Genomic DNA, 20,004 nt, shown 5'->3' on the forward strand with positions numbered 1-20,004 from the left:
GCTTATTAACTTATTTGAGTAGGCAATGTAGGTGAGTCCCATAAACAATTTGCCTATGTCGATACGACGGTTTATATATTTATTACCTAGCTAGGCAGCTTTGAAATAAATTTGATGTCATCGTTCTAAGTGTCACGCAACTTTTCGGTTGTATAGAGGAGTCAACTCTCTGATCTTACCATATCATGCGATGGAACAGGCCGGAGCCTCGGATGCAAGTTAAATCTGTTTTGGGGTGGATGTTAACTTGGTATATTTCCTTGGAACAGCCCAATGCTACATATTAATACGATCACTTTCGTTACAATTGTTAAGAAAGGCAATGTTCGGCTGGCCATTGAGTAGAGAACCAGGGTTAAAGCGAACGAATCACATGGAACGGCCATAATGAATGACGAATATCAATGATTAATATAAATGGTGAGGAAAGATACTTTATGCGTGTTTTACGAATTAATTAATTACGCCGATATTCCCAACTGGTATATATGGATGAAGGTCAAGGGTACAGCTGTGACAATATTGAATTTATAAAAAGATGTCTTGGAGTACATCCCGTTAAAACTCTGTATAAATGATTTGATCGCCTTTCAAAGGTCTGGATCGAGGTGGCAAATTCAAACCTGAAAACCATTCGAGGACATGGGGTCTAGCTTGCGGTTTATGGATCATACGATTTTCGAGGTCAGGTGATGAGCTCCAGCCAGCCAGTAATCGGCTAGCGGTGGCGCGCAAATGTATTTAAGGATTAGACATTTTCAAAGAGACAGTCAATTGAAGACAAAAGTAAACTACCATATCTCTCTTTTCTTGTAATGCCAGATATAGCACCTTTTAGAATCGTCGTTGTTGGCGGCGCTGACAGCGGGATAACGGCAGCGATCCGCAGCCGTCATCTTGATGAGCATGCAAGCATTACAGTAATTGAAAAAGGCCCTTATGTGAGTCATGCGAACTCCGGGGTTCCGTACGCGCTAGATGGCTTGATCGAAACAGATACTGCCCTGGTTGTGCAGACTCCTGCAGGCTTAAAGGCTCGGTTTAACCTGGAGGTACACATTAACACGGAGTTGGTCAGCATCGCCAGAGCGCAGCACACAATCGCAGTTCATTCTCAGGATACAAAGTGCATATACGATCTTACATACGATAAACTGATCCTGGCGCAAGGTGCAGAACCGGCCCGACTGGATATTGAGGGAACCAAGGACGCGCAAAACATCTTCACATTGCGGACACAGAAAGATATACAGGCTATCCGCAGCTATGCCCTGAAAAATGAAAGTAAACGTGCCACCGTAATTGGTGGAGGATTTATTGGGCTGAAAGCTGTAGAAAATCTGCACCGGCTTGGTCTCCATGTGGATCTCGTTGAGATGCACGACCAGGTTTATCATACAGTCGACAAAGACATCGCTTACTACCTGCAAACTGAACTGCTACGTAACGGGGTCCAAGTATTTCTCCAGACAAGGCCGCACAAGATCATGACAATTGATGCGGAAGACTATTCCTACATTGAGCTAAATAACGGTTCTATTCTGTCAACCGACCTCATTATTACTGCTGTTGGCCTCAATCCGCGGGTCAGCATTGCACAAGAGGCTGGCTTGACTGTCAAACGGGGCGTTACGGTTAATTCGTTCATGCAAACCAGTGATCCGGATATCTACGCAGTGGGTGATATGATCGAAACAGAGGGTGGCCTCGGGCACATCCCAGGCACTCTAGCCCTAGGAGGACCAGGTAGTCGACAAGGACGCATTGCCGCCAATCATATCTACGGAAAAGCTAGTGGATATTCAGGATATGTAGGCACCTCCCTTTGCAAGGTATTCAACCTCACAGTCGCTATCACAGGCATGTCTGTTGATAGACTTCGAGGAATTGGATATAAACCGCAATGGGTGACTGTTCGTATACCTGACCACGAAGGATATTATCCATCATCAAGCCAGCTTACGCTACGCGCCAGTTTCGAACCGTACACAGGCCGCCTGCTAGGAGCTCAAGCTGTCGGCAAATCTGGCGTAGATAAGCGCATTGACGTTCTATCTACCGCGATACAGGCCGGCATGTCTGTGTTCGAACTAGAGCAGCTCGAACTCTCCTATGCGCCTCGGTACGGTCCTGCAAAGGACCCGGTGAATGTAGCTGGATACGTTGCCTGCAACGTGCTACGAGGGGACGTCCAACTGATTCATCCGGACCAGCTCATCGGTCATATCCCGGAATGGCAAGTTGTCGATGTGCGCAGCGCGGAGAACTTTTCCCAGGGTCATGTTCCATCTTCACGAAACATCCCCATTGATACGCTACGGAAAAGCCTGGCTAGCATTCACAAGCGACTTCCAGTTCTAGTATATTCCCGAGTGGGATACCATGGTTATATTGCGTATCGAATTCTGAAGCAACTTGGATATCAAGTCGCCAATCTGGACGGGGGATGGAAATTGTTTGTCTCTGGGGGGTATCAGACGATAATTACTTCGTAGTTACTATGGCTAAATGGACTATCTACTCCTATGCTCGACAAATTTTCACGCATGTCATTTTTTCGTTTATTACAATTCATCACAAAGAGGCTCCTAGGACCTGTAAATCACAAAACTATTCTCACATAACATATATTTAAAATTAAGACCTCTCTTCACATCACGGACTAGCCAGGTTTCTCACGCACCGGTATCATAGGCGCTTTGCAAACGATTTTCGTGGACTTGGGATATTTGTAAATACTTGCCTTTGGTCTGCAATTCAGATAGTTACGTAAAAGCAATCTCCACTCCAAGGCCTATCTTTATAATGACAATTTTTGTTTGATCGTCCCTACCTTTTTAACTGGAGATTATTCACCTCAATAAATAGGAGGTTTTTTTTTTTTTTTAAAGCTGCATATGATGATGGTTCGTTATCGATATATTTATCCAACAATTTATAGTTGTATGGATTACCACGGGTGCTTGCCACCCTTTCCATTAAGTCGAAACCGTACTTTCAGCTAGCCTCAAGTTGATATTTGAATTTGAGATGTATCCGGTCTGGACAAAATAACATTCATGGACACAACATCTTTCAAACGAATCTCTTCCAAAGCCAAGGGGTTTTCGGGTATCAAGCATAGATGAGTACTTGCCACGTTTCGACGCCTTAGAATTACATAAAGCCACCGACATACCAAAGCTAAGGTAATGCTTAAAAAAATTGACATTCAAGGGTGATGTCACGACCCTGTAATGGCTATGTTGAGAGCTTACGTAGATGAAATGGAACTAGTGAGAACGAGATAGGCTGTAGCGGGATCCGGATCGGGGTCGCATTCGGGTGGTCCTTATAGTGTATTTATATTGATTTTATGATATAGGGACACCCTGTAGTCTGGGTAGGCTGTGTAGAGTCTTTCTCCAAGGTTATCTAGTTTGCCACTTCACGCCATATCCTGTTTTGTCACATTTTATAATAACTGTAGCTCGAGCAGTGCCTTATCCACTCACGAGGGTATTGTAACCAGTCTGAACTAGATGGACCAAGTCCTCATGCCTTGAAGACCGCGACCATTCAAGCAGGACCAAACTAAAACCAAAAGATGGTGCTACTACCAAGTATGGACTAATAGTAATCGCAAGGCCTTGGTATAGAAGAAACGGCATTAGGAGGTGACTATAATTAGCTAATTATATGCTATGGTCTCACCAACAATAATCCGCTTGGCATAAAGATAGTTCTCACGGATAGTCGCATCATTACTACATCTAACAATCTTTTTAGTTAGAATCTTCGTAGCTTTCGATAACTTAAGAAGTACGACCTGAAAATTTGTTTTATAAGTAGGATGATATTCACTCGCACACAAGACGAAGAAGGGAAGCCCTTTTTGCAAATTACGATAGTCCTCCGATAATTCCGCATACAGTGGGGGCCCAAAGATTTAAATCCGAAGCTAAAATACTGTATTGACGCCAATGAATTAATTCTTAAACGATTCGAATATAACGTACAATGTCTCCTTATAGTCGTTCCATCATACGATATGAATAATCATTGGTGGAGGTTACTCAAAATCCAAGATCAAGCCTATGACATAACGATTGTACGTCAAACATGAAAGACTCCAGTAGCGATGTGGTTGTCTTATGTTCTCCTCAATCAATCGGCTGATATCTACACTAACCCAGTTCAATCAAATTCACTGTCCAACTTCTGACACTCTGGACCATTTCTCTCCAAATAGCGAAAAGCAACCCTACTGGTACCAGACTTGTACCAGACTTGGCGAGTAACCATGTTCCCAGCCCTTGCGCCACTGTAAGTGGTCGATCAATGTGATGTCAACCATGACCCTTTCGCAATAACTCCATACCCGATGGTGCGAATATGTCCTGTCGCATCTCCACACGTCTAGCACGTTCAGATGTTCGAACAACAACTATTAATCTAACATAATGAGTACTCAAGGAGAGAAATGTATATAACTCTACGTCAGGAGTTTTCGGAACGGAATTAAGATCATTATTTTTTGAGTCGACTGCTGCTCAAATTCTTTTACAGGTATGACTGTATTCAAGAATAAGAAGCCATCTTGAAAGTAATGGTCAAACACAAGATTGATAGCAATATTTCCTGTAAATTTATTTGGTTTTTTGTAGGGTTGGTTTCTATCTCAAGCAGTGTTCCATAAATATTTTTTTGTTTAGGAGTCAATAGTTTGGTATGTTGACTTACCATCAAATCTTCGCCAATTTTTGCAACAGCACCTTCGGTTTTATCATACCGGGCATAGCTCTATCCACACCTACTTCCGGATAAAACAGTACGAGGTTTGCATACTCCTTGGCTGATGTACACTAGGTTGTGAATACGCCTTCGACATTAATTTTTGGTTTTTAATTTTCAACTCTGTCTTTATCTCTGAGACATAACATAAATCCGCAGAAACTCGCTCATCATCTTGGTTCTCTGTTAGATCAGCATCCTCCAGATAATCGTGAGTTGTGAAGATCCGAATGCGAAAATGGGTACCATCAGCGCAAATGCCTTGATGATCTCCCCATCAGTTCTATCATGCTCTGTTTGGTATTTAGAAACCCATTATTTTTCATATACAGGGGTCAAAAAGGGAGAAAGATACCATGGCCTTTGCAGCTGGCAATGCGGGATAGGGCCCCATCATTTGGACTTTTACAAGTTCTCCATGTATACTTTTCTGCAGATAGGAGGATATCAACGCAACATGATACAGTGTCCTATCAGCAGGATATTCGCGACTTGGCTCAACCATGTTGGTTTGGCAATATTTCACAATCTTTTGTGACAGATAGATTAATGTAAAAAATAAGTACAAAGGCATTCTTTACCATGTACTTCTACATCTTCTCCCACCAAAAGCACATGGTCAGTCACGCAATGCTAACGCTGGTAAAAAGCAGTGCAATACGTAATGTAGGGATTGCATGACCTTACATGAGAGACAATACAATGCACATGATCTTGGAAAGTTAAATCTACTCAGTCGCACACCAAATAACGACCCGACCCCCAAATGGATATATTTCCTACCATCTCAGCCGGATATTATGTTCGTTCAGCGACATTATACCCATTCTTTTTCATCAATATTATACATTTCTACAGAAGCTAGTTGCTTAAATCGGCAAGATAAACAGCTCTGAAAGTGGTACATCTCTAGTTCGTAACTTTGAGACTCTGCAACGCAGCGATGTCGCACTCGTGGGAGGAAAGAATTCGTCTCTAGGAGAAATGATCAGCAGTCTTGGAGCAGAAGGTATTGCCGTTCCACCAGGTTTCGCAACAACATCAAACGCGTATTGGGACTACATAGATGAGAACAACATGCAAGAGAAGATTACCATATTGATAGCCGACTGGCAATCCGGGATTGCGACTCTGTCCGAAACTGGCCACTCAGTGCGCAATCTATTCATTCGAGGCAATTGGCCAACGCATGTGGCGGCTGCTATCAGAGAAGGCTATCGCGAGCTGTCGGTAAAGGCAGGCCTTCAGAACCTAGATGTCGCAGTTCGATCCAGCGCCACAGCAGAAGATCTCCCCGATGCAAGCTTTGCCGGTCAGCAGGAGTCCTACCTGAATGTCTCAGGTGAGGATGCGCTATTAAGAGCGTGCCAGCACTGCTATGCGTCTCTTTTCACGGACAGAGCGATCAGCTATCGACAAGCAAAAGGGTTCGACAGCATGAGAATCGCTCTCTCCGTTGGAATACAGCGTATGGTCTGATCCGACTGTAGCGGCTCCGGAGTCATGTTCTCCATTGACACCGAGAGTGGATTCGATAAAGTTGTGCTCGTTAATGCGGCATGGGGGCTAGGCGAGAATATCGTTCAAGGAACTGTCAATCCTGACGAATATCAAGTTTTCAAGCCCCTTTTAAAAGAGCCCACACTGGTCCCGATTATCGACAAGAAGTGCGGTGACAAAACAATCAAAATGATTTACAGTGATGACAATACCAGGACGCGTAATGTGCCCACCTCCAAAACAGAACGAGCGTCGTTTGTGCTCAGTAATGAAGAAATACTGCAGCTGAGTCGTTGGGCCTGCAGGATAGAAGAACAATATTGCTGCCCCATGGATATGGAATGGGCCAAAGATGGACTGACAAACGAGTTGTTTATCGTCCAGGCTCGACCAGAAACGGTACATTCGCGGCGGGACGCGGCGGCAGCTTTTACAACCTATAAAGTCGGAGACAAAGGCCGTCTATTGACTACCGGTCTCTCAATTGGAGATGCCGCCGTAACTGGAAGAGTCTGTCTTTTTGAGTCGATTGAGAGTATCAACGAGTTTATAGACGGCTCGATCCTGGTCACACAGACCACCGATCCGGATTGGGTGCCAATTATGAAACGGGCTGCTGCGATTGTTACGGACCATGGCGGACGTACTTCGCATGCTGCTATTGTTAGTCGTGAATTTGGACTGCCTGCCATAGTTTGTACAGGCAACGCCACCTACGTGCTACACACGAGCCAAGATATTACCGTCTCTTGTGCCGAAGGGGATCACGGCTTTGTCTATGCCGGAATCTCAGATATAACTGCTGAGACGGTTGATTTGACTGGGCTGCGTCACACTCGAACAAATGTCATGCTCAACCTTGCAAACCCAGCGGCTGCATACCGTTGGTGGCGACTCCCAGCTGACGGCATTGGCCTTGCGCGAATGGAGTTTGTGGTGACAATGCAATCCGCGTACATCCAATGGCACTGGTCCACTTTGACAAGCTTTTGGACAAAAATGCCAAACATCAAATCGCCAAGATCACGGCAACATATAAACACAAGCCTGAATATTTTGTAGACAAACTCTCGCAAGGGTTTGCCGCCCTATGTGCCGCGGTCTATCCCAACCCGGCTATTATCCGGATGAGTGACTTTAAGACCAACGAGTATGCTGGCCTTACCGGTGGCGCTGAATTCGAGCCGGAGGAAGACAACCCGATGCTTGGATTTCGAGGCGCCTCGCGCTACTACTCCCCTCGTTACAAAGAAGGGTTTTCACTTGAATGTGCTGCGGTTAAACGGCTCCGAGATGAGATGGGATTCAAGAATGCTATTGTTATGATTCCTTTCTGCCGCACAGTCGAAGAGGCAAAGAAGGTGCTGAATGTGATGGCCGAAAACGGACTTAAACGCGGTGAGAACGGTCTCCAGGTGTACGTCATGTGTGAAATTCCGTTAAATGTTATCTTGGCCGAACAATTCACTGGCCATTTTGATGGCTTTTCCATCGGATCCAACGACTTGACCCAGTTGACCCTCGGTGTTGCTCGTGATTCAGGCGAGTTGGCTGGTCTGTTTGATGAACAAGATGCGGCAGTTAAGTGGATGGTAGGTAAGGTTATTTCCGTCGCCAGAGCAAGGAATTGCAAGATTGGTATCTGCGGACAGACTCCCAGTGATCATCCAGAGTTTGCCAGGTTCCTGGTCGAATCTGGAATTAACTGCATATCAGTCAGTCCAGACAGCTTTGTTGCAGTGAAGAGACATGTTGTTGCTAGTGAAGGGGGCATGTAAGCTCTTGTTCACTGTCACATGTAACTTACGAAAACAGTCATATGTCATTATGTTCCTTAGTATGCTTTTTTCGATATAAAATTGTATGTGCTCTATAAATTAGCATTTTTACATACTTTGGTGTCATTAGACACCTGTGAAAACTAGTCCAATTTGATAATAGATGTAGATCAAAAAATAAAGGGGAAAAGTGAACTTAAATTATCCTAATATTCAACGAAACGGTTTTTTTTTTTTCCATGTTTTGATAAAAACTTGAAGAGTATGGCCATTAATAGCTTTGGGGAAACAACTTTTAGTATTTGAAAGATTTGGACCTAATCCTGATAATTCTCATGGACGCGGTCCATCGTTTCCTTGAGTTCGTTTGCTGATCGTAATATAGCAGCTTGTTCTTCGCTCTCAAACGACATATTAATCTCCCTAGTAATGCCCTTTCTTCCCAATACCACCAGGGAACTAAAACAGCAACCAAACTCAGGTTGAAAGTGGCTAATAGGGCGAACATTGCGAGTGTCGTGGCGGATAGAAGAGCAGATGCTGGTCACGATTGAGCTAATTCCAAATGTCGTTGCCTGTTTGGCTCTTACAATATCCTTCGTTCTATCTTTGGTCTGTCGCTCCAGCTCTTTCTGATCGATAGTGCTAGGTGGGATTGATTGAGCGATGGGGATACCGCCAACTGTAGCTGTAGACCATGCGACGACTTGCGAATCACCTTGCGCGCCCAAAACATGGATATCTATTGACTTTGCAGCTACCTAGAGATATAATTAGCCACCGGTTTCCTTATACTTGATATAGGGGAATGGTAATTACACCCGCTTTGTCGGCTAACAGCCCGCGGAGACGAACGGAGTCGAGGAATGTGCCTGACCCTATGACTTGCGCCGTCGGAAGTCGAGAAACTTCTTGGGCGATTTGTGTCAACAGGTCTACTGGATTTGCGACAATAAGCAATATTGAATCTGACTTGAACGGACTCATTGCCTGAACTACATTGCGAATCATTCCAATATGACGGTACATATGCAAAATGCTTATCTCGGCTATACTCGTATCAGTTCCGAACCCAGAGCATTCCGTCACGTTTTCCTACCTAAGAAATTCTTCGCTCCTGCAGTAATGATTATGATATCACACTGGCCTGCCTCATGGTGTGTGGCCGCCCTAACGCGTGTACCGCTGTTACTGATATATGTCGCATCGGAGAGATCGGAAACCTGAGCATCTCTCTTGGCCGAGTCAATGTCAACCAAAAGGAGCTCGGTAGCTATAGAGCGCAAAATCATCGCGTAAGCCGTGGCGCCACCAACTTGGCCAGCGCCGACAATTGCAATGCGAAAATTTGGGCTTGCCATTGTTAATATCTGAAGAAAATAAGAAGCAGGATCGGTGGGCGAGTCTTTATCAATTGATGTCACGCATATGTGACAATCTTTCTGTTTTTCAAGGCTTTGATTCTTTAATTCGTTGGCTTAATACTCTTACACTATATATTATTGATTTTGATAATTTGTTTAAGTTGCTTCGATGTGAGGCATCGTATGATTACGAAACCTTGTCCACATAAATTCCGTCCTATCGCGTGACTTCGCAAAGGACTGTATGACATGGTGACATCACAGCTCGATCAGACCATAGCTGAGAAGGTTACAACGAAATTTTATTTTTGAAGAGAATCAATATGCCAAGAGCTACGCAGGTGCATTCTAGATTCCTATAGGGTCTCCAACAAAGGGTGGTAACGAGGGATCGTCATGTTTCTTGATATAGATCGATATTGCGGTTATCCAATTGGGTAGCAGATTTTGACTAATTATATAAAAATATATATCAACATAAAAGACTATAATTGTTTTAGTACACAATATGTAAGAGTGTTATAATTATTATCATATTATTGAGGTTATTATTCTCATAAACTTGGTTTACTATTACTCGTGCGCCATCTCGGTTCCCGTAAGTATCTTGTTTAGTGTTTGGAAAACTATTTTTCCTGACCATGAAGATTGTAACAAGCGTACCCTCTAGTGCTTAACCCTTTCCAGCGTGATTTTAACTACAGGTGACTTTGCCTATGATCTTGCTGCTAGCCGACCTAATTTGTGAATAGGGATGTACTCTAGCGTCACTAGGTAGTCGTCTATAAGAGGATGTTGTAGAAGGTAAGGTAACCGCCAAGTGCCCTAGATAACGTGCGATTAAAGCTTGTGATGTCTGTGAAATTTGAAAGTTGAGCTATTATGATGATTGGCTATGTAAAGAAGAAAAACGAAGTACTTATCTAGATAGCCTTTGGATACTAATAGGTCCTCCAGTGATGTTAGATAGAAGATATTATCTGTGTTTTAAGGACTACCTAAATGCAATATTCAAACTATTTGTTGTGGTCACTATATAGGCCGCCATGCTTATTATTCTACTATGACTATGGCGAGTTCACGACGATAACTACCACTCTGAAGTTAGGTCTATCTGAATTTAATGTTCTATGAGCATCAGTATATTATTTGGGGAGTGGTCACGAGATATAAGACTCTAAAGTAGGAAATTATGAGTCGGCTATGGATATTTTTATCCTAGGAAGGGCTGCAAGTCTATCTAGCTCTTAAATAAATAAATAAATATATATATATATATATATGGTTTCCCTCCTTTTTGAGTAAGTTATGCTACTAAGTGTAGACTTTGATAGCGTACTATAAGGGACACAGCAGCCTCGCAGTGTATTTGACTTTATGCAGGACACCGACTTCATATTTTCCGACTCGGATTTGTTTGGGAACAGACTTCATCCCAGATCTCAATCGGATTCTTGGAGCTTGGGTGCCTATCTCTACGATTGAACATACCCCCGACCCCAGGTTGGATGCTCACAAATCAGCCAGACGACGTGTGGAAGCTTTTTAGTATTCAATCTGGTACGAATCCTTGATCTGAAACTATCTAAATTGGAACTAAGTGGAAATAGGCTCTGGGTGCCGGAAAAGAACCACAGTGCATTCAGCGAAGAGGGAAGGATCCCACCAAACTCGACTCGAGGTACTGAATATATCCGGAAAACTATCTATGTATGCACGCGACAATATCTTCAAATTTGTAATCAGCACCGTGGGGATCGCAACTATCAGTCTCGTCGTTTCCATCCACGGAGCACTTGGACACTTTGATCAAAATCGGTATCTGCAAACGCACAGAAACGAATCCCTGGATTAACCCATATATATTTCACGACTAACAGCTCCAACCCGAGCTGCTGACGGCTCTGGTGGTGGTAGAGCGTGTTTGCTGTGGATTTCCATCCATCAACAAGACCAGTATCATTCTTCAGGAAATTATGAGATTTGGCTTGGCGCAAGTGGTGAGACCGTCTATTCTTCGTTTTATACTTCAAACTGACAGCAGGTATGTATTAGGTGGAAGATGATAATAGGGCCCTCTAAGATCTACAGTACATGCAAGCCTTGACCTTGTGACTTTGACATTGGTATATTCTGTGGTTATAAACGCAAGATGCAGATTGCAGAAAGCTATCTCCAGCCACTATGCACGGTACCGTCAGTGGAAGGTTATTGTATAGAGGTAGCTAATCATATATAGGCTCTTTGATGAGCTGCTGTATTTGATCGGTCCATTTATTCTATCATCACGCTATACTTGGTGGGCGACGGTGAGGAATCACTTACAAAAATTATGTCACGAATGGGTGAGGCAAGAGTCTCTAAAAAGGTATATGCTCCTACTTTATTTTGAAGAAAGTGTCTCTGAGAACCTGGATTGAAATAAGTCCATTATTTTCAACTCGTTCACAGTTCAGCGGAACGCATCCGGGTCACCCACATCCAAAATAATAAGCAAGAAAAACAATTTCGAACAAGTCCACCCCACTGACGTAACGTACTCGGCTATACAGGAACTTTATTGTCCATATTGGGATACCAAGTTACCGTGCAGAGGAAGTAGAAGCTCTTAGCCAAAACCCAGTCTTCAATCCAAAAGTTCAAAAAAATTGGTCGGCATACGAATACCCAGCCTTCTGCTGTTCGTAAACGTCGACATACTACGACTTTCTCTCAGCTGCGTCATGAAATCACAACAGACAAACATAATTCTAGCCCTAGCCAACTTTCTTTGACTGCAGGTGTAACTTCACGATATCAGCGTGTCCAATGGGGTGATCATTGAAACGTAATTTCACTTCAAATTCCCATGCTGAAGTCATGTATCTGAAAACATTCAATCAGGATGTTCTCGACTAGCCTAGAAGACTGATCTTAGTCATATCAGAATAGTAGTCGACGGAACCGGCATCTGACAGTAGTCACTCACCTCTAGAAGTGACCTACTTTCCTTTTTCCTTTTTTTCTCATTGTTATATTACTCTCTTTGACGAATTCTCGACGGGGAGGGTGTCAAGGGCTGTTAAAGTCTGGGAGATGTCCACAACCAACTCGGCCCTGTATGCAATGTTGATGGCTAGAATTAAAGCACAATTGACGTTTACACCTGTCACACACCGCCTGCTATCCACCCAAGCCCACACGGCCATTACGCAGAAAGCTCGGTAGTGTAGTACTATGGCCAGGGTGCTTCCGTTTTCATTGCAACCAACTACATACTTGTGCCAATTACCGTCAGTTACCACAGGATGCCTGGCTCCTGTTGGAGCAACTGCCATACGGCTACCTCAAAAATGGGCCTGTTCCGACTGTTGATGGAGCCGCTGTTACATGATATGCTAGCTTTTCGTGGGGATCCATATGACCACTTCGTCTATAGAGACAATGATCTAGGCGCCAGTTACTGAGCAGATTCTTTCTGGGCCACACGAAAAACAAAAGTTACGGGTATCATACCGCTGGAGAAGGGATTCCAAGTCTACGACGACAGGGACGGGAAAGTCACCGCGAAGAGTGTAATCCTAGCCACGGGAATCAAGGACGTTCTCCCCAACAAGCCGGGTTTCGCGGAAGCCTTTGGTAGAGGCATGTTCTGGTGTCCCTGGTGTGATGGTCACGACTACAAGAACCGTAAACTTGTCGTGTACGGCAAGATTGCCAGTGCGATTGGCACTGCGATAAACATGAGAAAGTTGACATGATATTACGATCGTGACAGGTAGTCCGCTGAGCAAGGAGGATAAGGACGCGACCGAGGCGCGATGGCCAGGGTGGTAGAATGTTGTTAAAAACACGTACAAGATTGCGATTCGGGAGAATGATATTGTTAAGGTTGAGCGAACGACAAGTAATATGGAGCCTAAGGATGATGAGTATAGGGTTCATCTAAATGGCGCGGGTCCTTTGGTCACAAATGCCATAATTGTCCATGTTTCAACCAAACAGACGTCAAATATTCACAAGCAGCTCAGGCTTGAGATGGACGGGAATTCGGTCAAGGTCAAGAGTAGCATGGAGTCGAGTGTCAATGGCGTTTATGTTGTTGGTGATGCCAACAACGACGGGAGCACCAACGCCCATCACGCTATGTGGAGCGCTAAGCGTGCTGCTGTCAATGCACATGGTAAGTCTTCATTGGTGGATTTTAATAAGTCTTTATGTGCTAAAGAGGCTAGTCTCGATATCTAAACAAGAATACTTGGACGACGTTCCTTCCGCCATGGTGGCAGCGGTCGGGGTCGGCGAAGTATTTTACCAAGATCAAATTGAGCAGCATGAGCTTCAACTTGATGATATCGAGCAAATGTACAAAGCTCTTGGTGGTTAGTTGTGGAGTAATAAGGATCGTCACTTATCAGTGCAAGTCCAAGAAGACATCCTATATACCTCTCGTATAATGATGCTAGCACGACACCTTGGTCCTGAGGTGTGAATCAGGAGGCTGAAGTCCGAATCTTGAAGCGTTAAGTACAAGCTTTAAACCGTCCATTCATGAAAAGACGCACTTCTATCACCAATATAGAAGGTCTGTATTAGTAGAGGCTTATATGACTTTATTAATCAACTCTTTTCTTTTTATTTCTTGCTTTTCATTGTATTTTTATTAAAATTATGGTTAACATTTTAATATCTATAGTGTTGAGTCATATTAAAGCTTGTAGAACAGCATTAAAAATTAAATTAACAGACTGTCTGTTGCTTTTGCATCATAATAGAATGCTTTTCTTGGTCTCCTGATCTCGGTGACGTGTTGTTGAACTGATCGACAGCAGTAACGGCTAATAGAAAAACTATGCACACCCATAGTTCCGCAAAAAAAATAATAAAATAGATATAATATATATAGATATTAATAGGACGTCATGGCTAGTGGCTTGCCGACTTTCTGTAGCGGCCAGTTCCGCCAGGTTTTTCCTGATGACATCATGTAAATCAATAATTAATATTCTTAGAAATCATTACCCGGTCCCTATCCTTACTCCGGGGTCATGCTAGGTTAAAGAACATCTTGCTTTTGAACTAATCCTGACAACGAACTTGACTAGTCAATAGAGAATGTTTCAGGGGTGTTCTTTCACGTAACTGTACATCTTCATGTTGCATTGAAACTGACCTCAAATGGTAGCGATTAATATGACGCTTCAAAATAATAACCATTTTTAGTTAATTTTTAGGAATTTTTTATTGGTTCTAGTGTTTTGCTCAGGTGCTGCAGGTATTGTCCAGTTGTCATGGATTATATCAAGACTCAACAATTAATTCAGTACTTTATAGGACTATATATTTATCTATTATTCTATATCTTTGCCTGCTTTCCAAGAATAATCATCACAATATTTACTATTATAGTGAATGTTAGTGTAAGATGACCTATTGTTAGGGATAGTAATGTGTGTATTTAGAAGCATACAAGTGTATTACATGTAGATTTTCAGTGTCCTAGAAATCAACATTCATACTTCTCTGGTGTGCAACATGTCTAGTCTAAGCACATCATCGTTTTAGACCTTTCTGGTACCCCAGATAAACATCGAACGTCTCTCGCGGCTCTCATCTTCTACAATACCTCCTCGTTAGAAATCAACGTTCACAGCCTCTTACCTTTGTCCTCTGGTGTCTGGAGTACCAAGCCGCTTACACGCTTTTGCCCATAACTTTGTCACACGTATGCTCTGTGATAACTAGGGGATGACTGCATGGGCGGGTGGCTTAGTTACTGTAACTAGTAGCAGGGTTCAGGCACAGCCCCCGCCAAGACCTGCGCCAAGATTTGTAGATCTTCGTATCTTTGAGTGCTGTTCTTTATCATGATGCGCAAATTGAGAAGAGGAAAAAAATGCTTCTGCCTAGAGTTAAGCTGTCCTTGGAGTAATGGATCGTTCCACACAGGCCAAGATCTGCTGGGGGGTGACTTCACATCACAAGCAGTGCGCCGTGTATATTATAAAAAATTCTTGTTGTATACAGTTACTGGAAGCCTTTCTAGGGTATAAGTGAGGGAGATGCACCAGTCGTCCAACAAGTCCGACAATGCACTAATTGAATTCATAGTTAACATAGGCATGTAATTTAATAGCACAGCAGTCAATTTTCTCAGTGTCATTTGAGTGAAACACCCGAGATTCAAGCTATGAAAGATCCGCTCGCCCGGATGATATTCAAATAACATAAATAGAAATTAGGTCTTTTTATCTTAGAATGATTGGGTAGCTTTGCTAGGCCACCCGCATATAGCTCAGATGGAATGTGTCCTGCATTGCGCACTGTCCAACATCAATCTGTAGACTATAAACGGTTTAATGAGTTGAAGTTCGAAGATAACTATAAATACTCCTTGTATGCCACCTTCCCCCTACTTCTATCCATCTACACACTCAAGAAAAGACCATCATCTGCACATTCAAAATGCACGTGTCAAGGCCCTTATTTTCCGGTTTGCTTTTGGTGGCCGTCGTTGTCGCTTCCAACATTGACGATGTTCCACACCAGTGTCGTGACATCTGTGCTCCAGTAGTCAGCCTGGCATCTTATTGCGATGATAGAAGTGACAGAATCAATGAAGACAACGATGACGATGATGATGATGAGCTGAGCTGCATATGTAATGGCTCCGACGCATCAACAAGCATCCCCATGTGTGATGTATGCATCACCGAGTATGGTAATGATGGTAGTGATAATGGTAGGACATCTTTCCCCTACTTTCCCTAATTCCTGGTTCTAATATGAAACAGACGTCAACGATCTTGTGCAATCTTGTTCCTTCACTACCTCCTCTTATATTTCGACGTCTACTTCGACTTCGACTGCGACTGGAGAGATTACAAGTGCGACCACGACCACTTCGGCCACTTCCGCTACAATAAGTACATCCAGCTCTTCCACAGGGCAGGCGAGCAGCTCAAGTACTTCCACTAGTGCATCTGCAGCTGCTACGTCTGATTCAGGAGCTGCAGCAAATGACAATTTCAATTCGGGAATGTTTGGCTTGATTGGAGCAGGAGCGCTTGCCATTATGAACCTATAGCATGATTTCAGAGCCGTGAACTTGGAAAAGTATATTTATGACTAGCTATTTCGTTCTCGATATGAATTGAAATCATTTACATTTAACATATAGTGACTAGAATGAATAAGAAAATCTTTCCCGTTTATCCTCATATCAAACTATAGTAAACATTTCTTAATCCCATGTCCTTTACCCAACTGATGTAAAAATCTAAATATGCTTTAAATAATTCACGCTTTTCTGACTCAAAAATAGAAATGATAAGAGTTATATATAATAGAAAATGTCTTTGTGTCTAAACACAACTGTATGGTGTAATATTCCACTAGTACTATACATAGGAGTCATCAACATTGTAATTTTGTTTACTAGTATGTAATATCAGTTAAAGGCGGTGGTATCGAAGTGACATTATGTGTGTCAGATATTCCATCTGTTGCAAAGTGAAACCTTGCTTCGATGGTACCACTTGGCAGCGGGAATATGTGCATATGCCTGTCACAGGATAACGCATAATGTCGATATTCTACTAGTAAAATCAGCAAAATAGCCCATATTTTCATAATTAGGTGGCTTTATGATCTGTAGGGAACCTTTTGGAGTTTGCACTGACATGAAAAGACGCTCTAAATAGGGATGCAATGCAGTCACAATCAATGGTGTGATGTGGTAGTGCCAAGTGAGGCAGTGCACTGTGTTCCAAGCAAATTAACGAGGTTAGCGTACTAGATAGCCATGCGTAGATTACATGACCGGTCTATAGAGTAATGCTACTCCTGGCGAAGGCTAATATCCAAATCATCTTCAAATTCTGAAAGATCGCTCCATCTAGACATAAGCATTTTTAAGTCAATGATAGTGGTATTTCTGTTTCTAGTTTAATGAAGCGATTAGATTGTTCGAAAATAACCAGATGCGTTGGCCATGAAGATATCGCACATCAAGTACTTCTGCGCAACCAATCACAGTCAAACTGAAACAACTTATCGATGATCTGTGTCCCTTGCTTACCATGACTCATTTTGGGACCAGTAATGGCATATACAAAATAGCCATAACCGTGAATAATCATAAACAAGTTGGATGTTTGTCTATCATGCATTCAGTGCGCAAGTTAAAGCACCAAAACCACCGGCCTATTCCAAGAGGGGAGACCACGACTTACGAATGTACTTCATGAACACTACAGTCTACGTAATTCTTGGCAAAGTCGATATATTGGCTAGCCGAGAGTTCCAAAGGCCGAGGTATACACAAAAAAATTGGTCAGGCTTCTGATCATGTTTATGTTCGTTCCTAGTTGTCTAGGATGTTTCTATTGGTTGTGGATGGCCTCGCTAAACTAACATGGCTATTGTATGGTAAATAGGGATCATATTAAGACATGATAAACACGTGCAAGAACTCCATTCTTGTTGTTTACGAAGTACATCCGATGGTGCAAATACATCGAATTCCACAGGTCACACTCACGGCTCACTATGAAGGAGTACCCATTAAAAAAGAGGGGATGAAAGACTAACAATTTGAATTGGAGGCAAAGCTCAACCGTCTAAAACAAACTCATATTAAAAATTTGTTCCTCTTACTGTACCACTGAAATGCGGAAAATATTAAGCGAAATTAAAAGCGTTGAAAATAGAGAGAACGAGAAATTGCCCGTTACGCTCCGTTGAAGAAGGCCAGTCCATGGCATCAGCATCGATTTTCATTAATTCCGACAGCCCACATACCTCAAATAGCTTTCTGGGTTCTGGACCTTTAGGGGTGCCCATCACACCTTCTGTTTTCAGTTTCTACAGAGCAGATTCGATACCTATATAAGCCGGTGCCAACGATGGTAAAATAAAAATTACAATGTGAAATTCTATATCTTTAACTTCATAGGTTGTAATTATAGGATTAGTGCTATTTTCCACCATGTTTAGTAATAGTAGCCAAGAAACTAGATCCTGAATAGCTCAATAGACCTGCTCCTTAGATATAAATCCTTGAAGGAGGTTAACATCAGTACTAAGATCACACGTCACTTTAAGTCTGTCAATGTGTTCTTTATAGTTATGTTGCTGTAATACATTAGTCTAAGTGATCAGAATGATATCTAATTAAAGTTAATCTTTAATAAATTTAGTATTAAGAAGTTGCACTATGTATTTTTTCTTTACTTTTTTCCAGCTAAATGCCGACATCGCTTACTGTGCACTTGATCTTCAATGTGGAATCCAGCTAGGATATACTGTTGCACCGACTTCGCCACCATGAATGGTCCTATGTGTTAATAGTCCCACTCAGTTTTTTTGTTGAAGGATGATGAAAGACCAAAAAACTGTATGGAGAATGGATCGTCATGTTGTTAATAAAATATTACAGTACATACCTTCATGCCCTGTATGCATTTTAGCAATGAGCGGCGGTCTATTAGGTTCGATGTTAGCAATCATCCCCGCATTCGTTTTCATATCGTGAAGCTGAGCGATACCGAGGTCGGCCATTCCTAGCCAAGATGCTGTAGTACCCGCTCCTGTATACGGAATAAGCCTGCACTCATATCACATCTGCTGCGGAGTAAATAAGAGGGACACACCATGTATGGGGCTTTGAAATCGAATTACATTGCAACAAGCACTAATATATAGTCATAAACACTGGGACGAACAATCACTCCATTTATTTCTAACATGCAACGAAGTTTTGTTGACCTGGACATAGGCAGGAAGGGAATATCAGGTTCCTGTTCATGTCCTGACTCATTATTGACATGATACTACCCGTTGGGATTGAACGTTATGGTAATAATATCTTCTTCTTTGCCGCTCCAAACTATACCAAGACGTTCCATTACATGCTAATCCATGCACTACACCATATAACATACATGCATTTGCATTCAGCCCCAGGATTGTGTATCGTCTGTCGTTACTGGCCAGTCCTTCATTGAATACTGAGTTCTTATGGCTTCCGACCTTCTTATCCAGTGGAATGGTACGTTTTCTAAAATTCCAGAGGCGATTCTGTTTCATTTACGTCGGCCCCATTGTTCGTATACTCAAGCGATATTTAATATTAATACTCAATATGCCCTGCGCCTAAGTTATAGAGCAACACTCTCCAACTGTCTATATTCGAGTTTCGTGACACTAACTGGTACTTCGAACACAGCAGCTCAAAATTTTTTCCTCTTCATTTATGATTCATATATGCTACATCATGGCAATATCATTTGTCCATGATTTCAAATCATGACTACGAAGGTCTGATCAGGATCATATTGAGTATTGACGGCTTTTGACCAAACCCAGTAACCGAATGCTTTTTCAGCTCTCCTTTGTGATTTCTCATATGATTTCTGGGTCCACATCTGGGCTGGAATTAGCGACGTGATTTTTGTAAGTGTTGGGTTTCGTGAAAGATAAAGGGGAAAAAAAGAGAGGGAGGAACCGGGATTAGGCGGATAAAGAGTAAATGGGCAAATGAAGACCAGAATTCTAGTTAGGGTTGAGCCATAAGAGATTATGAGGTCCGATTTTCGCCCAGCTGGCGT

At 42.6% G+C, this 20,004-nt stretch overlaps 6 protein-coding genes across 6 annotated transcripts; 4 read left to right on the forward strand and 2 right to left on the reverse strand.

The window, feature by feature from the left end:
• Nucleotides 1-815: 815 nt before the first annotated feature.
• Nucleotides 816-2,495, forward strand: TRUGW13939_04858 (uncharacterized protein; the record flags this gene model as incomplete). The annotated part of the gene is made up of 1 exon (XM_035488023.1): nt 816-2,495. The coding sequence occupies one exon, from the start codon at nt 816-818 to the stop codon at nt 2,493-2,495; it is 1,680 nt and encodes a 559-aa protein (XP_035343916.1).
• A 3,044-nt stretch (nt 2,496-5,539) lies between these two features.
• TRUGW13939_04859 (uncharacterized protein) lies at nt 5,540-8,051 on the forward strand (the record flags this gene model as incomplete). Its single annotated transcript, XM_035488024.1, has 4 exons — nt 5,540-5,575; nt 5,656-6,200; nt 6,264-7,209; nt 7,260-8,051. 4 exons carry the CDS (start codon nt 5,540-5,542, stop codon nt 8,049-8,051), a joined length of 2,319 nt encoding a protein of 772 aa, XP_035343917.1.
• Nucleotides 8,052-8,368: 317 nt separating this feature from the next.
• TRUGW13939_04860 (uncharacterized protein) lies at nt 8,369-9,412 on the reverse strand (the record flags this gene model as incomplete). Its single annotated transcript, XM_035488025.1, has 3 exons — nt 8,369-8,812; nt 8,871-9,100; nt 9,151-9,412. The coding sequence occupies 3 exons, from the start codon at nt 9,410-9,412 to the stop codon at nt 8,369-8,371; spliced, it is 936 nt and encodes a 311-aa protein (XP_035343918.1).
• Nucleotides 9,413-13,306: 3,894 nt separating this feature from the next.
• Nucleotides 13,307-13,781, forward strand: TRUGW13939_04861 (uncharacterized protein; the record flags this gene model as incomplete). The annotated part of the gene is made up of 2 exons (XM_035488026.1): nt 13,307-13,577; nt 13,630-13,781. 2 exons carry the CDS (start codon nt 13,307-13,309, stop codon nt 13,779-13,781), a joined length of 423 nt encoding a protein of 140 aa, XP_035343919.1.
• Nucleotides 13,782-15,859: 2,078 nt separating this feature from the next.
• TRUGW13939_04862 (uncharacterized protein) lies at nt 15,860-16,481 on the forward strand (the record flags this gene model as incomplete). Its single annotated transcript, XM_035488027.1, has 2 exons — nt 15,860-16,136; nt 16,189-16,481. 2 exons carry the CDS (start codon nt 15,860-15,862, stop codon nt 16,479-16,481), a joined length of 570 nt encoding a protein of 189 aa, XP_035343920.1.
• Nucleotides 16,482-18,521: 2,040 nt separating this feature from the next.
• TRUGW13939_04863 (uncharacterized protein) lies at nt 18,522-19,000 on the reverse strand (the record flags this gene model as incomplete). The annotated part of the gene is made up of 3 exons (XM_035488028.1): nt 18,522-18,529; nt 18,660-18,731; nt 18,841-19,000. Coding segments are annotated over 3 exons (240 nt in total), but the record flags the coding sequence as incomplete, so codon positions are not given.
• Between the last annotated feature and the right edge of the window lie 1,004 nt (nt 19,001-20,004).

The sequence above is a fragment of the Talaromyces rugulosus genome, chromosome III (genome assembly GCF_013368755.1).
Source record: "Talaromyces rugulosus chromosome III, complete sequence".
NCBI lineage: Eukaryota > Fungi > Ascomycota > Eurotiomycetes > Eurotiales > Trichocomaceae > Talaromyces > Talaromyces rugulosus.